We start from the raw sequence: 16,519 nt of genomic DNA, 5'->3' as shown, positions 1-16,519 counted from the left end.
GTCTACAGCAGCCCTTCAAATGGTGCCAGCTTCAATCTTCAACCTAAGTAAGCAATTTTTTTAAAATGCAGGGATTTACTGGTGCACAGAAAACCATCTCTTAAGGTTGGCCATCATCCCTATTGTGTCAAGAAGGAACCATACCCTTCATGTCCCCACAGCAAATATTAAGGGCAGCAACATATATGTTGCCAGCTCTCTGTCTCAGTAATTTGTCCCTTAAATATCAATAGCACCCCTGTCGACACCCACAAGCCTGCTGGGGAAAGGCATCACAACAATGATGCCCTGGAGAGAAGCATCTTATATATATAATTATCTTTTCTACTGCATGATGTAATAGCTCAGTGAATCCTACACACACCCATAATACATATCCTGCAAGTCATGGATGAACACATCTTACTTTGCTGTAAAATAAGCTCTTCCTGCACAGATAACTAAACAAACTTAATTTTCCAAAATACTAAATTCTTTATAAAACCATACTGAAGTTATCTGATAGGATGTACCAAACTGGTACATCACAGAGCACCTGCTGGGCACTTTCTGCCACCATGGGATACAGAAGAGGGATAGCTGTTTTCATGGACTAAGCCTCTGAAAACTCCCTGCCAAGTTTACCTAACTGTGGGAGACCATATTTATTTGCAATAACAGAACAATAAAAAGGGTTGACTACAGAAACAAAAATTTCAGGTACTCCTGAGTTAAAGTTCAAATTATTTAAAGTGAAAAAAACATTTATTTCAAGGACCAGCAAGTGTGCATCCAAAACAGAAAGCAAATGTAGAAGCCCCTTGTGCTCCAATGCCTATAAATGTTTCCCTCAGAATATAAACAAAAAGTGTAAACATTTAATAAACAGCTACATTAAATACCTTTGGCAGAGTGTCACCTAAAATTCCAAACTGCTACAGTTGTTTGTGGAGATAAATGGTATCAGCTAGGAAGAGAATAAATAAGAAGGGAAAAGGCAGTATAAATTCCTTTCCCTCATGGCAAAACTGTAGCTTAAATTTGGGAGATGAAAGGAGGACAGTGGCACTAGGAAAAGTTTGGAAGCTGGCAATCACTGAGAAAGAGGTAGAATAAAACGAGGGCAGGACAGGGAGTGCACTGTGCACACACAATACCAAAAAGTAATTTTCTACTGAAAGTAGCACAGGTTGGATTACACCAGTTCCTGTCATAGAAGTTACAGAAAAAAAAGGTACCAAAGTTGAGCAAAAGAGGAGAAAAGAGAAAGAGAGAGCATGTATGTTACCAAAAGAACATTTCAACTCTTGGCAAGTGCTGCAAGTAACAATTCTCCTGTAGGCTCAACCCTTCTTTCCCCAAGTATCTTTCATTTAACTTGTGACAGCTGTCAAAACAGAATGTGATGCTAGCAGGGCTTGAAATGCAGAGGAGAGAGCTGCTTCTTGAATATAAAGATTTCCTAAACCTGTGTTGTTCTTGAGTTTCCTCCATACCCACACTAACAGAAACATTTCATTTCCTGTGGCAATGCTCAGACTGGTGCTTCTCAGATAGCTGCAGGTGAGCACATTTTTCAATGAGATATTCTCAAATCTGAGCACTCACTAGATGGCAGCTCTCTGCTTTTCAGACAGGGAAATAAGAGAGTGCTCAATCCTGTGAGATGTACAGAGTGCTCTTTTGTTCAACAACTTCTAATTTAATATATTTTAAAGAGTTTCAGATCAGGAAAGAATCAGCTCCTGTGACTAACATGACTTCTTGTATATCCCATATTATTAAGCTCCATGCAGGTGTCCCTATATGAAGCTCAAAAGGCTGGGACTGGGTTTGGGTTCTGTTTGTTGTTAGAGGCAAAGTTGTTGTTGCTGTTTGTTTTATTATATATACTAGTAAAGACCTTTATTCCTATTCCCATATCTTTGTCTGAGAGCCCCTCGATTTCATGATTTTGATAATCCAGAGGGAGGGGGTTTACATTCTCCATTCCAAGTGAGGCTTTTTCTGCCTTCCCTAGCAGACACCTGTCTTGTAAACCAAGACAATCCCAACAGGTGAGCCACTCACCTGCTGTAGAAAATTAAAATAAGGTAAGAAAGAAAACCTCTTACAAAAGAAATCCTCAAGATCCAACCTATATACAGGTATGGGGAAAAAGGAGAAGGGAGGAAAGTCACACAGTTCCTCCAATCTCTGTGGGCAAACCTATGTAGTCCTAAAGGACACGATTTAATTAGAACAGTTACATCTGTGAAGATCTGCAGGTGATATGAGAATTGTTAAGGGCATTTCTGGTGTGTTCTCCCTCAGGCCTGGGAAAGAAGGGAAGTTAATGCAGGGTATTTCAATTACAAAACCAAACGGGTTCACTGTGATTCTCCAGTTCACAGGCTGGACATATAATTTCTCCCAGAAACTGAAGACTGATTTTAAAAGAAAATACTAAAGATTTCTTAATTATGAGCTCCAGTAAATTGTTAAAATTTTTTTTTTTTTTTTTTTATGCTCGTGACTGGCATTTTATAGCAAGGTTGAATTTGCCTAACTTCAGCTTCTAGTCCCTGGATCTTGTTCTAGCTTTGTCAGCAACACTGAAGAGCCCTCCCCTTCCCCTGTATCAGATATCAGCTGGATCATGCTCAGCATCCATCAGCCCTTCACACTAGCAGGGCCCATCTGTATGAAAGTAAGTTCTTCAGCTCAACACAATATCACATTGCCTTTGAGAGAAAGACCATTATTCACACTTGATTTTCACTTCATCCTTGTACTCAGAGCTTGAAAACAAAAACTCAAAATGGATTTGGCACAATTCATATGTCACAGAGGCAAAGTGCTGGGAACAGCAGCCAGAGCTTTCATTCTTGAAAATTTTAGAGGATTACACAGAAAACATTAGCAATGGCTGATAAAATGAGTGCAATATGGGGTAATCATATCCTTCACCAGAATGAACAGATGCACACTGAGTTCAATAAAGCTGTGTCTATTTATGCCAGCTGAGGACCAACTCCCTCCCTCTTCTTTTTTGATCAGTAAAAATTAGACAAAAAAAAATTTCTCCTTGAATTCACAGCGATGACACTTCCTAAAATCCAGGTTGCCCCACTCACTCAAATACTTGAGTTCAGTTTAGTTCCTTTCCCAATAAGCTCCTATTATCTTCAGCCTGGTCTAGGACCACTGTCAAAATAAACATAGTTTATTTCTTCCCACAGGGAAGATTTCTTTCTTTTCTTCCTTCTCCTTGATAGGGCTACATAAAAAAGAAGTTACTCCTCATTGTAGAAAGCCCAGGCAAGATGACCCAGAATAAGTGAATCCCATGTTCACATACAATTTAGACCTCTCTTTAGCATATCCCTGGAATATAGCCTGTGAATATACAGAAGGACATTGTGAAATGCAGGGCAAAACCCAAGGAGCAGCTCCAGCCCACATTTTCAGTCCTGCTACTCTGGATGGAGTAGACCAGGGAAGAGACATTAGTTTGATCAAAACCAATAGCAAAACTGAGCAGACGTCAGCAAGGCCAGAACTGCAACAAGCCCCTAAACAAAGCCTGGTCTCAGTTCACACACAACACAACCCAGGAGTCACACAGCAGTATTTTCACATGTGTTCCAATTGCACGCACTCAATCAGGCATCTCCCAGGTGCTGTGTACCTGCCATGATTTGGTATTTCAGTTGTTAGTCATGGACTGCCAACTTATGTGAAAAGGAGGTGACATGCAGCTAATAGAACTCCTGGACAGTTTTTTTAAGAAGGTAAAACAATCTAATTTAGTTTTCTTCTCCTTCATCTCTGCTTGATACTACAGAAATGGATGTTTTGCTGAGAAGGATGTTTGAGTGGGAATCTGCCAGCTCTGCTTTTTGTGGATGCTGGCATAAGGCAGTCAGGTGGGAGCTCTTTATTAAAAATGTTATCAATGTTTTGAATAGTGGGTTGGTTTTACATGGCTTGGATTTTTTGGTGAGGAGGGAAGAAGCCAGCCACAGAAGTAATTTTTCTGTGGGAAGCTGCTAGAATCTTCCTGCATGCCTGACAAACCAATTGCAGTCTGGCTCTGAAAACAGACATACTGCTAAGCCAATTGATACAGTTAGTGATACCTCTGTGATGACATATTTAAGAAAGAGAAAGCATGTACAATTCCTCTTTTTTCTTTTGAGGTGTAGGGAGGTGGCTGCTGGAAGGGCCATCCCAGCATTGGGGGCAGCAGACCAACTTTGCCACAGACCAACCTATTTCCTCTATAGTACACAGTGGCATCCAAAAACTTATTTCTGTCTCTAGGAGTTGTTTTCCTTCCAAGAAATCTTCCAGAAGCCCTACTACTAAGGAAGCCAGGAGCACTACCTGGGTTTGGTACACATGTGAAGAGAAGCTGCAACTACCAGTAGAAATGTGACATGAAACTATGAGAACTATGAGATGAAATTTCATGAGAGCTATGACATGGAATTTTAAAATGGGACTGTGTTTTTAACATTTGGGAACATGTGGAGACTCTGGCTGGGCTCACACGGTACCCAGTGAAGAATAAACACAAACCAAGATAACAGAGCTTGTCCCAGGGCAGACAAGTGACCACATTCAGACCCTACTGAATTAATGTTAATGTATCAAGGTTTAAAAGGACAGGTGTCTGCTGAGGAAGGCAGGAGCCTCCCCTGAAAGGGAAAATGTAAAACCCTCTCTCCAAATTGTTATAATTTTGAAATTAAGGGGCTCTCAGCAAAGATATGGGAGCATGAATAACAGTACTTCATTAAGGAAAAAATGAAAATAAAAATAAAATAAATAATGCAATAATACAAAACAACACTGACAGTCAGAATATGACCTGACACCCTGTGGGTAGCAGCCCAAATGAAATGGCGGCTGCAGCCCTCCTCGAGTGCCTGGGGTGGTTCTGTTGGAGCAGGGATCCTGTAAAAGGGTGGAGTTTTCCTCTGAAGATCCAGTGGTGGTGTAGATGGGCCTGGTCTTCCTTAGAATCCAGTGGGAAAGAGCTGCTCCTCTGGGAATCCAGTGGAAAAAGCTGCTGTAGTCCTCCAAATTACAGATTATATCCAGGTAGGAATGCTTGGCTCCTCCCTCTGGGCGGAGCATCTCCCAATGGGATGTTGGGATTTTATCAGCCATGCAGTGGGACTCAATGGCTCATTAACAGAAGATATCTCCCAGGAGGGAGGATGGGTTGTGGAAGAGATAAAGAAAACTGACCAATTAACAGAAGATAACTGCCCCATCAGATAGGAATAGAATACAAACACCCATTTCCAACCTAAGACATAAAGTCACTGCAAAAGATAAAAACTAAGCAGTGTCTGACAGCAGAACTTGGCAGAGTTGACTGAAACACACATATTTCACCTAAGGCCCTGTGAGTACCTGTTTGTTTTCACCACTAACCTGTGTGATCCCTCCAATGCAGACACTGCTCTGCTCTAAGCAGCAGAGTCATGAGCAAAGCCATCCCAAACTGTGCCTTCAACCAGCACTGGAAAGATAGGTCAGAGAGATAGCATTGTAATTTGATTTAACTGCCATTCAAAATGTCGCAGTTTCTCCATTAATTTGAATGAAGATTGCACTAGGCCCAAATTACTGACAATAAAACAGGGGATTTATTTTAATATTTTCACCTTTTCACTTAAAATCTTCCTGTTGAAGCACAGAAAATCACATTTCACATTACCTCTAGGTGGCTACAGTGCGACTTAGATTTGTCTGTAAACCAGTTTAAAATAAACAGAATATTTGCTCTGCAGCTGGATATTGGAACTGAAACTGAGAGAATGCCACTCCCTCCTTAGAGCAGATGGTGCCATAAGGAAGAGGAATAGCTCCAGAGTACCACAGTGTTTAAGCAGAGGACCTCTAGGATTTTCTTCTTAGAGTGCAGTGGAGAGTCTGCAGTTTCAAAGCATCTTACTCAGCTGGAGACCCCAAAGACCAAAGTAAGAAGAGAAAGGCTATCTGGAATTAGCTTCTCAAACATCACAGCTCACTTATTTGATGAAAGCAAAAATACCTTCATATTAGGAAAAAAAACAAGCAGCAAAAAAATCCCAAATGAAAAAAGAAAAACCAAACCACCCCCCCACACACACAAAACAAGCCAAAGAAGCTTGTTTTGGTAAATAATGAATGCCTAAAATATTGTTTGTATTGTGCAAAGAACTTATAAGTAATGCTTGTTTGCTCACCACTTAATTAGCAGTTCTAAGCGATGGGATTTTGCTGCCATTTGTGAATGTGCAAATTTTGAAACTTCATTTCCCAGATGGAAAAGCTTCCAGGGGGTCATATCATAAAGCCATTTAAATGAACAAAACAAATGACAAGTATCTGTACTAATGTGGAAAATGAAGGAAGCTGTATGCATTATTTTATGTAACTCTTGTTAAATGCCTCGTTTTACTTGTGTGGTATGTTTTTGTTTGCATAGGGGTAAATCAAAAGAGGCTGTCAAGATGAGGAGCACAAAAGTGTTAAATATATCAAACCCCTTTAGACATGATGAGGCCTCAAAATTTGATGAGTCCTCTCTTTCTGTCCAGCCAGCATGGTAATATTTATGCCTAATATTTATGCCTAAACAGAAGCCTTTGCTGCTCTGGTTTCATTATCATAACTAGACTTGTCACAACTTCACTGTCACAACTAGATTTGGCAGAGACGGACATTGAGGAAGGTTCCATCCCTTCCAGAACAATATTGAGCCATAGATAACATCTGAGTCTGGACACTGCTTTCGTTCCCTGAGAAATATTCCAAATTCTTGGTAGAAGAGTGATGAATATGGTTCTGCTCTCCCAGTAATTTGATGTTACATGGGGAAACAAAGTAAAGGTTTTAGCAGGTGCCAAAACCCAGCTGGACTCAACTTGTTGGTATGCTTAGGAGATGGGAATTTGCTTATCCAAAAGTCAGTCCTAGAATGGCAGGACTGTCCCAGTAACTCAGAGCAAGGTGTGGGGCCTTGCCTGTCACCTATGGCGACAAAAGGAGGTTAGTGACCAGCCTGGTCAGTGACCAAGTCTGATGAATAAAAGAATAAAAGCTGATGACATGGACTGTGACTGGATTTAATTCTGCATGATTTCCAGCTCCTACTGGAAGATAATATGAGCTTCTTTAATTTCCAAAATAATTTTTTATTAGGTGCTAGTTTTCACAACACTACAAGGAAGAAGATGTTTTTATCATAACACCTGTGTGGTATCACATGGCCTTGCTTCCTGGAATTTTTATATTTCCATCTGAAGTTTCCAGTTTTCCTGGACCAGTGCAGTGAGGGCCACAGTGGGAGAAATATATTTATACTTAATAATCATTAATGTGAACAGCAAACCATAGAATTGCAGCAAAATGCCTATTGAAAATGACATCCAAAATTTTTGAGAAAGAGGATTGTAATGGGGAATAAAGTGCATAGTTATAGGAACAGTGATTGGTGTTCAGAAAAGAACACATTTTGAAACATTTTAAAAAACAGTGAGTGCAACTCTCCTTTCACTCTTGCTCAGAGAATCTTTCCTCAGTCTGGCACCTGGGTTAGCTGGTTACAAAACTTTGTACTGGGATAGACAAGACAAATAAGTCAGTGAAACAGAACATGGGGTTAAATCTTGAAGAGGAAGGTTAACACTTCCACCAGTTCTTTTAATTACAGAATTGCAGATTTTCACTTCTTTGGTTTGTGATTCAACTTTAAGGCATAAATTTACATTTCACATTCATATGTATTTTGCTTTCCCACGATGAATCTGCATTACATTTTATAGCTTTTCATTGTGCCATCAGTACACACCCAGAAGAATTTTTTTTTTCATGGACTGAAGAAAAACACAACTCTGCAAAATCAGTGTGCTGATGCACCCAGGCCTGGGCAGTAGACAGAAGCAGAGAATATGTGCAAAATGACACAACCCCCTTTTCGAAGGTGTATTTTGTACCTGAGGTAGCACTGCTGGTCCTTGTCCTGCCAACCTCTGCAAGGAGCTGACCTGAGGAACCTTAATGGGCACTGCAGTGATAGTTCCCAAAGTCTGTTGGAAGAAAAACATTTGAACACAGCTTAAAACAATTGTAAAGGTTTCCCAGACAGAATCTCTCTGTTCCCTTCCAGCTCTTTTTCCCTTCCCAGCTGCCCTGGCTGGAGGCTCTCTAGGAGGCACCAAACTGTTTTCAAAATAGATCTGAAATGCACCACAGTGACGTGTATTGGTACAATGATGCATTTCATGGTAGCCAGGGTCACAAAGAGATATTTGCTGTGCCTCAGGAAGTAGTAAATACTGAATTATTAAAATGGAAAGCTGCCTATAAATCTACTACAGCACACAACATTCAGCTGACACCCATTTGGGCCAACACAGCATTTATTACTATCCATGCTTATTTTTGTTACTCACCCTTTTCTTAGTTGAACACCAAATTTATTCAAAGCTTATTTAAGATAGGATGGAACAAGCAGATAACTTATAAATTTATGATTGGGCCACATATGTAAAGAAGACAGTTAACTTTTCCCATTCAATGTCTTTCATCCCTGATTTCACTTCACCAAATCATGGACTGGCTTGGATTGGAAGGGACCTTAAAGATCACCCAATTTCACCCCCCAACATGGGCAGGGGCACTTTCCACCAGACCAGGTTGCTCCAAGCCCCATCCAATATGGCCTTGGACATTTCCAGGGATGGGGAAGACACAGCTTCTAACCAAAAGTTCTAAAAATACTTTGGTTAACTGGCCAATATTCTTAAGGCAAAGTTTTGTAACTTTCATCCAGCATTTTGTTATCACTGTTGGGATGACACAGAAATAAAAGCAAGCATATGACTGTCATTATAACAGCAAGAGACACTTAGTCACCAAACAGAAAATCTTACCAGGCTGTTAGAAATAGCTAATAAGGAGAAAAATATAGATTCAACTGAATTTCTCTAAATTTAACTGTGGATCACAGCCAGCAAGATAAAATATGCTATTATTACCTCAATCTGGTAATGAAATTTGTCAGTAGAAAAGAAACTATAACATAATCAGCTCAAGGAAAGTGAAACTGTGTCATATCCATACTGATATGTTCTCCTCAGACCTCACCCACAGAGTGGCAAAACAGTCTATTTCATTCTGTCTCCAGTGTTTGATAAGAAATAACAAGTGTATTCAGGCAGAATATTCTTAATAAACTTCTCCTACAGCATTTATATTTTTACCTCTGCTACTCCTGTCAGAGACATTTGGGGGTGTAATGCTGCATATTCGGGAAAGGTTAACATTTGAAAATTTGCCTATTAAAACAACAAGGAGAGCTGAACAGTTATAAACATGCAAGACAATTTTTCTTGAGTACTCGTGGATTACCAGTGCCCTGGATTATCCATGGAAAAATATACTCCATTAAAATTCTGTCTCAAGCCAAGAGAAGGGGGGCAGAGAGAGCAGCATTTCCATCCCTGGATGATAAAATAAGTAAATTGCACCTTCCTTTAGAAATTAGAGATCTGGCAGCAGGGAGAGGAACAGAAGGAGGTATTTCTGCCACAGTTTCCTTATAGGGTGATACAGGGACTAAAAATAAGGGGAAGGATCTGATTAAACAACTTCATTGCCCTCACACATCAGCAAGAATACCATGATGAACCACTGCAGTCTGGGGAGAAGGAGAAATTGAGCTGGCACCTGCTGCTGTGGGCATTTATTAGACTTATCACAACTTCCTGCTTAATATTGGCATAAACTGTAATCAATTCACCAGATTCAGATTTTTTAGGGTAAATACCAAAGTGAACTTTCCAACTCATGCTACAGAAAGCTTATTACAAGTAGGATCTATATTTTCCTACTGTCCCAAATGAGATTTCTTTCACCACCAGTGATGTCCAAGGTCTAATTGGAAGTACCAGGGGCATCACTACTTCTCCTGGGCTGCATAGATACCCTCTACAGAAAGTTAAACAAAAAGTTCTGCCTTCTGGAAAGTTGTACTTTAAAGGCTGCTGCCTCTGACCTTGCAAACACACATTCTGATATTCCTACAGGTACACAAGGATTTGCAAAGATTTCCAAACTGGACAACAAAATACATGGTGGTTGGCATGGTGGTGTTCAGTCCAAGGCTACACTTGATGATCTTGGATGTCTTTTCCAACCTTAATGATTCTGTGATGCCATTAAAATACAAAGAGCTGACACTGAATGAAATTGGAAATTGATTATAAAGATAAGAGTCAAATTACTGAGATGTTAAGTAAGATAGAGTTATCAATTGTTAAGATACACAGTAAACTCCATGTCTGAGCAAAAAAGCTCTTCTCTTGTATTACTTTAAATATCTCCAGGAAATAAAATCCAACCAAGTATCCAGAACAGAATGACTGTCTGTCCTGTGAGGAAGGAGGTCATGTCAGCCCCTGGGTGCCTCACTGGGCCAATTACGGTTCAGGTTTCAAAACAGTGAATGATTGAGACAAAAGAAATGAGAGAACAAACAAGAAACACCACAAAACTACTCTGCACTGTTTCCTCAGTTTCACTGGAAGGCAGAGTCAGGAGGAATCATCTGTCGGTAGCAGAGAAAGGAACTACTGTCACTTCTGTCACCTGCACTTTCAAAAATTTAATCGGATTTATTTTCCTGAAGGAGCAGTTCTGCAGCAAACACAAAAGTACAAAACCAAATAATGGCACTCTTAAGTTATGAAATTTTCAGTGACAAAGATGCAACCTTCCCTTTACAAATGATTTTATAGTAAGGATCTGTCATTGAATATTCAAGGAAACAATCTCAGTATAGAAATCATATAGCCAAGGAAAAAAATCAGAACTTCAATTTCATGTTAATATCAGCACTACAGTATGTTCAGATAGGGAGAGATGTAAGAATCTATTTTATTTTTCACTATTTACATTGTTTTGTTACTCCTTTCCAGCTTGGGCAATAAATGGCTCCAGCTACTCAAGAATTCAATGACCTCTGTACTTTTCCTGTAACACATTTCATCTCTTATGTTTGCCGAGGTCAGTATTATTGTCTCCCTTTTAGTGATTAAAAAAATCTAGATTTAGAGGTGAAATGATAATGGTCAGGGCTAGACTTTGTGCAGGTGGAAATTCCAGTGTTTAATCCATGTGACTGATTAACTTCATCTCATCCATGCATGGAGACCTCCATCCAAATGGCCTAATTTTTAGGCAGACCAGGATGTCTCCATGATGATGGGTGAAAGAAGTGAAGTATGAAACAGGGAACCCCAGTTGTGCTCTCTGCAATGAAGGAGGTGCCAGAATGGGTGGGTGGGCAGTTTGTCTCTGGGTACAATTTACACTGCTTTGTTCTTGTTCAAGTTGTACATAAACAAGGAAGTAAATGGGAAATAAAAACACAAGTGTCTTTATCTGATGCCTTTGGCCACACAATGAGAGCTGTACAAATTTCCCATGGCTCAGGCTATGACATATCAAATCCTGTTCACACTCCCCTTCATACATCAGCTCAAGCTGGGCCCTCAGCTTCAGGAGGTAACTAATCAAGATATCTCCCCAACAAACAGAAAAATAAACTTTTGTTCCTCCTGTTAGCAGAGCCACCTGTTTTCATGCCCTGACTGTCCAGGCCATGGTGAGACTGATGGAGCAAAGACTTGCCACTCACTAATTCCACACTATCGTTTTTATCCATGGGGACCTTTTTCTTTTCTCCTTCTTCTTTTCCAGTTTATCCAAAGAGCAAGGTTGTGCACATTCTTATAAACTCCTAATTAACAAGCTGAAAAGACATCTTTTCTGGAAATGCTTGACCTTTAAGCATTTTGTATGGATTTATTGATACAAGCAGAAACAATAATTTAAAAGACTATTTTAGGAGTGCCGAATAGCAGCACTTTTGTAAAGATAAATGAATTTCTTATTTCTACATTTACAGCTCTAAGCATTTTAATGAAAAGGTCCATAAAAGTCAAAGATATTTCTGAATCTCTCCTTTGTCTAGGGCTTTTCTGGTGACTCCCTGAAACATCTATAATGTGAAGGGATGGGGAAGTGAAAAGCCAAATTTCACTTTGCCTCAGGTTTGATTGTATGCATTTAAATCAGACATTACTTTATACAGTTGGGGTTTTTTTTCGAATAAGAACAAATACATCCAGTGTATTTCCTACTGTCTAATTCACTAAACTTTACATCCAGAAGCATTTTGGGAGCTCATGATCTTTTGCTAACTCTTACCTGAACCTCCATCCCTGGACTGGGACAGAAAGCTCAACCACTCCATCCCTCAGCGCAGAGTTACTGGATAATGAACACATGTGACTGGGACACAAGATATTTCCCAGCTCCTGTCTCCAGCCACCTCCACGGGCAGACAGGGATCTGGCATGTCAGGGACATGGTTTTATTCAGCAATCCACAGGTGCTCTCAGACAGGAATGCAGCAGGCCCACTGTGGAGGGGACCTGCAATCCCTGTTGGGTAAATGTCATCCAGCAGCACCTTCCAAAGGGTCACATTCAAATTGCAAAAAGAAGTGAAGGGACCCAAAGGAAATCATCCTTTTCACTGGCCAGTTTATTCACTAAAATAACAGGAATAACTTAAAATAGGAAAACCAGCCCAAGTCCCCAAACAAGAGGATACAGTTGCATAAAAAGAAAAATAAACAACAAAAAACAGTTCCTCCCATTCAACCAAAAGAAAATGAAAAATTTAAGAGATATTGCCAAATGCAGTTATTAAGGATGATGACTTATCACTGCCATTTCTATTAATGCCCTGCATTGTAACTACATGAGTAACCAACAGGAGTTGGATTCAATGATCCTTGTGGGTCCCTTTCAACTCAGAATATTCTGTGAACCTCCTATGATTCTCCTGCAATAAATCAACTCCATCCCAGGATAAAGGCTCTCAAAGACAACTGAGGTATAGAAGTGTGAGGAGAGTAGCAAGTGGAAGACATAAAAAGTGAAACAAAGAAGTATGGCATGGGCAGAGAATAAGAATTCAAAGCATGAAGTCTAGAGATGCTCAGAGGATAAAAGAATGCTGCAGTGGAAACAAAGATGAAAACTACATTATCAGTGATCAGACTAAGGGCCATATATTCAGTTTCCAGCTATTATGTTATGACTTATTTAGTCAATGCCTGAGTTTTCAAATCTAGGACCATTTGTGATTTAAACAAGCTTTTGCCTTTCAGTCCTGAATGAATACACACACACACACACATATATGTATGTATCTACATATTGTATCTCTATTGAAAAATATTTGCATTTTACTGAGTTTGGGTACCTACATTTGTGAAACCATTGCTATGGTCATTTTGAATAATAAATTGCCTTCCCCCCTCCTTTAGATGTAGTAACAAATGCTTAAGGACTTATTGCTACAATTAATTATCTGTACAAACTCATTGCAGAGCTTGTGTCCATGAGCAGTTTAAGATTACATCACAGATGTAAAGCTGTTAGGAGACATAACTGGTCTCCCACTCCAGAATTACACCAGGATAAAATCACTCCAGTCAATCACTGAAGAGAATCAGACTCAACCAGCAACAGAAGGTTAAAGACACATTCAGTTCTACAGCATGTTACCAAAATAAGAGTTTAACTCTGGAACATATGGGTTTGTTGTATCTCAGCTGAACAGTTCAATTATTTGAGCTCAACTGACAGTACATTGTTGGATTATTTGCAAATTATTTTATACTGACCTCAATACTGCAGTACAAATACTGTGTTCCTGCAATGAATTATGGAAATACTAATCTTCTTCTTTTTAAAGAACATATGCATCTTTTTAAGATCTAAGTCTTCTTCGTGTTGAACCTAAGCTATTAAAAAAAAATCTTTTTGTCTGTTATGTGTTCAATATTGGCAACAACAGTTTTACAGAATGGATTTTTAATGTGCTAGTGACAGGGGAACAGATTGCTATGGCAACAGCAAAGACGAAAATTCTTAACCTGAATGGATCATTGCTGAAGTAATTGCAGGGGTTTTTTACCCATTCTACATCCATTTTACAACTGGAATGCTGCATTCAACATCAAGCTTGCTTTATATAAATGCCAAGCACTGTGTGCAGCCTCCAAGTTGATTTGACCTAAAACTTGCTGCCCCTTTCCTCACAAATCCTGGATAACTGCTGTTCTCTAGCTCACCTGAACATCTGAATATGATCATGTTTTCAGAGTCCACCAATAAAAGCAACAGGCCTTTGGACATAACTTTGATGCTCCTCTAAGACATGTTCAGATACATATTTTTTCTTTCCTTCTAGACTCAACTTGCATAAAAATCAACGGAAATAATTTTTCATTCTCCAAAATCTGGTGAAATCACTTTGCATGGTATTTCCAATAAACTGATGGAATAAGGTATCAGTTTCACATTTCATGGTATTCTAAAGAGGCTGTTACTTCAGATACATATTTTGTGTAAACAGTAATTTAATTGGAATTTCATAGAAATTTAAAGGTTTACAGGTTTTAAAAAGTTTTTGTTCTCCCCACTTCCTTTCCCTTTACTCAGAATTCATTAATCATGTTTGCATATGCAATTTATGATTGTTATGAAGTAGACAATTGAAAACATAGGTCCTGTTGCTTTTTCAAAACATCAATATTTTTGAAACTATCCTTTCTTTGGGCACCAAAAATACTATTTAAAACAACTTTCTTTACAGCCAATTATTAATGGCTCAGACTTTTGTCCTGGAACAGCTCTCTCTGCATGGGGGTAGGCACAAGCAGTAGGAGGCAAAGCATCACCTTAAATTCCACACCTGCTTTGAAAACCAAATTCTTAGTTATTGCTGAGGTTTTTGTACTCATCCCTTTCATCACCACTCATTTGCAAGGAAGCCCAAGGTGGTAACACATCTCATGTAGGTATCAGAAGAGAATATGCAGAGATGAAGCAAGCAATGTTCTGCTTTTCCTGCGTTTCTCAGGCTTTCCAGAGAAGAAATAAATAAACAATATTTAATATTCAATATAATAAATAAATAAATATATTATTATATGAATTATATTAATATAACAAACCAAATTTATCTCTGCTTTTACCATGGGATTTTCAAACCACTACCTCTACTTCTTGCCACTTGCACATTGCCATCTGGGTGGACTGAAAAATACAAACTCTGAACACACTGTAGGTATGTTTTCTGGAAAAAGGAAAACACAATGAATACAGCCCACATTTTTCCCTGTTTCAGAAATCCCATTGATTACTTACACAAGGAGACATCTGTGCCAAATGCCTATTCCTAAACACAATTTGCACCATAGTATTTACTGGTCAGTAGCTTTTTTCTAATGCACCATTTTTCAATCAAAAGATTTATAAAATATTTCTAAATATATTATAAAAATATTTTTTATATATAAGTATAAATTATTTTTATTAGGATTTTTCCACAGGCATTAGACCACACTGTGAATTTCTGCATCAAAATAAAATAAAAAAGAAAAAAAGAAAGTTTGGGTGTGCTAAATGCATTAGCATGCACATACCTGTTCTGTGATTTGTAGCCTTATTCAGAAACCATATTTAACTAATTAAATCTCCACCTCCTGCACAAATGAGCATAATGCCAATGAGTTGAAGCAAGACTCAGCATCTGTGATCACACCTATAGTCTCTTGCTCAGATGATTCATAAAAGGTTTTCTGTTTAACTACTCAGCTGTTCCAAGTTGATCTGGTTTTTAATGACTAATGTTTTCAAATTACTTAGTCTGCATTCACAGTTTGCAGAAATATTCCCAAGTAAAGGGAAAATGTATGAACAGTGTCACACAAAGCAGTTTCACACCTCTCCCTCAAGTGAGCTCAGGCAGGAGTGAAAATCTCCAACAGACCCAGCAGCTACTGAAGCACCACTGTCCTACCACAGCTGCAGGATGTGAAGATTACAGTATGAAAACATCCCTTTTAAAAGAAAATATAGCAGTAATAATAACAACAACAAAAACCACTAATAGCTTGCCAAGCCTATTGTACAGTCATTAGGAAAATAGTGAAAGACATGCTAGTGATATAGATTAATTCTTCTGGTACAAATAAAGCTTCTCTAGACCTGACTTCAGTGGAGATGTTCCAAACTCACACATTTGACAATGCTCATAGAATTTGCTGAGAAATACTGTGTTATTAAGGCCTATAAACTTAAACTTACTGAAGTGTAAACACGTCATGATATGCCAAATATAAATTAATTCTGCATGTAATAACTTCTAAATTCATGTAATAACTTCTAAATTCAAAACCAATTTCTGGATTCAGGCTAGAAGAATGAGAGTTAGAGCTCATATTCCTCAAGACTTGACAATTCTGAGCCATCATAGCGATGGTTCAAAGCCACTTACTCTGGCTTTGAAACCCACTCAAATCCACAAATACACCAGAAACCTGGAGCTTTTTATCTTCTCATACTGATTAGGGAGTTTGGGCTGTCCTTTTCTAGCAATAATAACAAATGCAATATCTAATTTCTCATATTAC

At 38.8% G+C, this 16,519-nt stretch overlaps 1 protein-coding gene across 1 annotated transcript in view; it reads right to left on the bottom strand.

Moving 5' to 3' along the window:
• The window catches only part of PHF21B (PHD finger protein 21B), a 132,473-nt gene that overhangs the window by 26,625 nt on the left and 89,329 nt on the right, over positions 1–16,519 (bottom strand). The window contains exon 4 of the mRNA XM_059472906.1: positions 7,956–8,048. Coding sequence (XP_059328889.1) covers positions 7,956–8,048 — 93 coding nt within the window. The remainder of the gene's footprint in view (positions 1–7,955; positions 8,049–16,519) is intronic.

The sequence above is a fragment of the Ammospiza nelsoni genome, chromosome 5 (assembly GCF_027579445.1).
Source record: "Ammospiza nelsoni isolate bAmmNel1 chromosome 5, bAmmNel1.pri, whole genome shotgun sequence".
NCBI classification, from domain to species: Eukaryota; Metazoa; Chordata; class Aves; order Passeriformes; family Passerellidae; genus Ammospiza; species Ammospiza nelsoni.
Note: the sequence above shows the minus strand (reverse complement) of the source record. Positions and strands in the feature narration are given on the sequence as shown.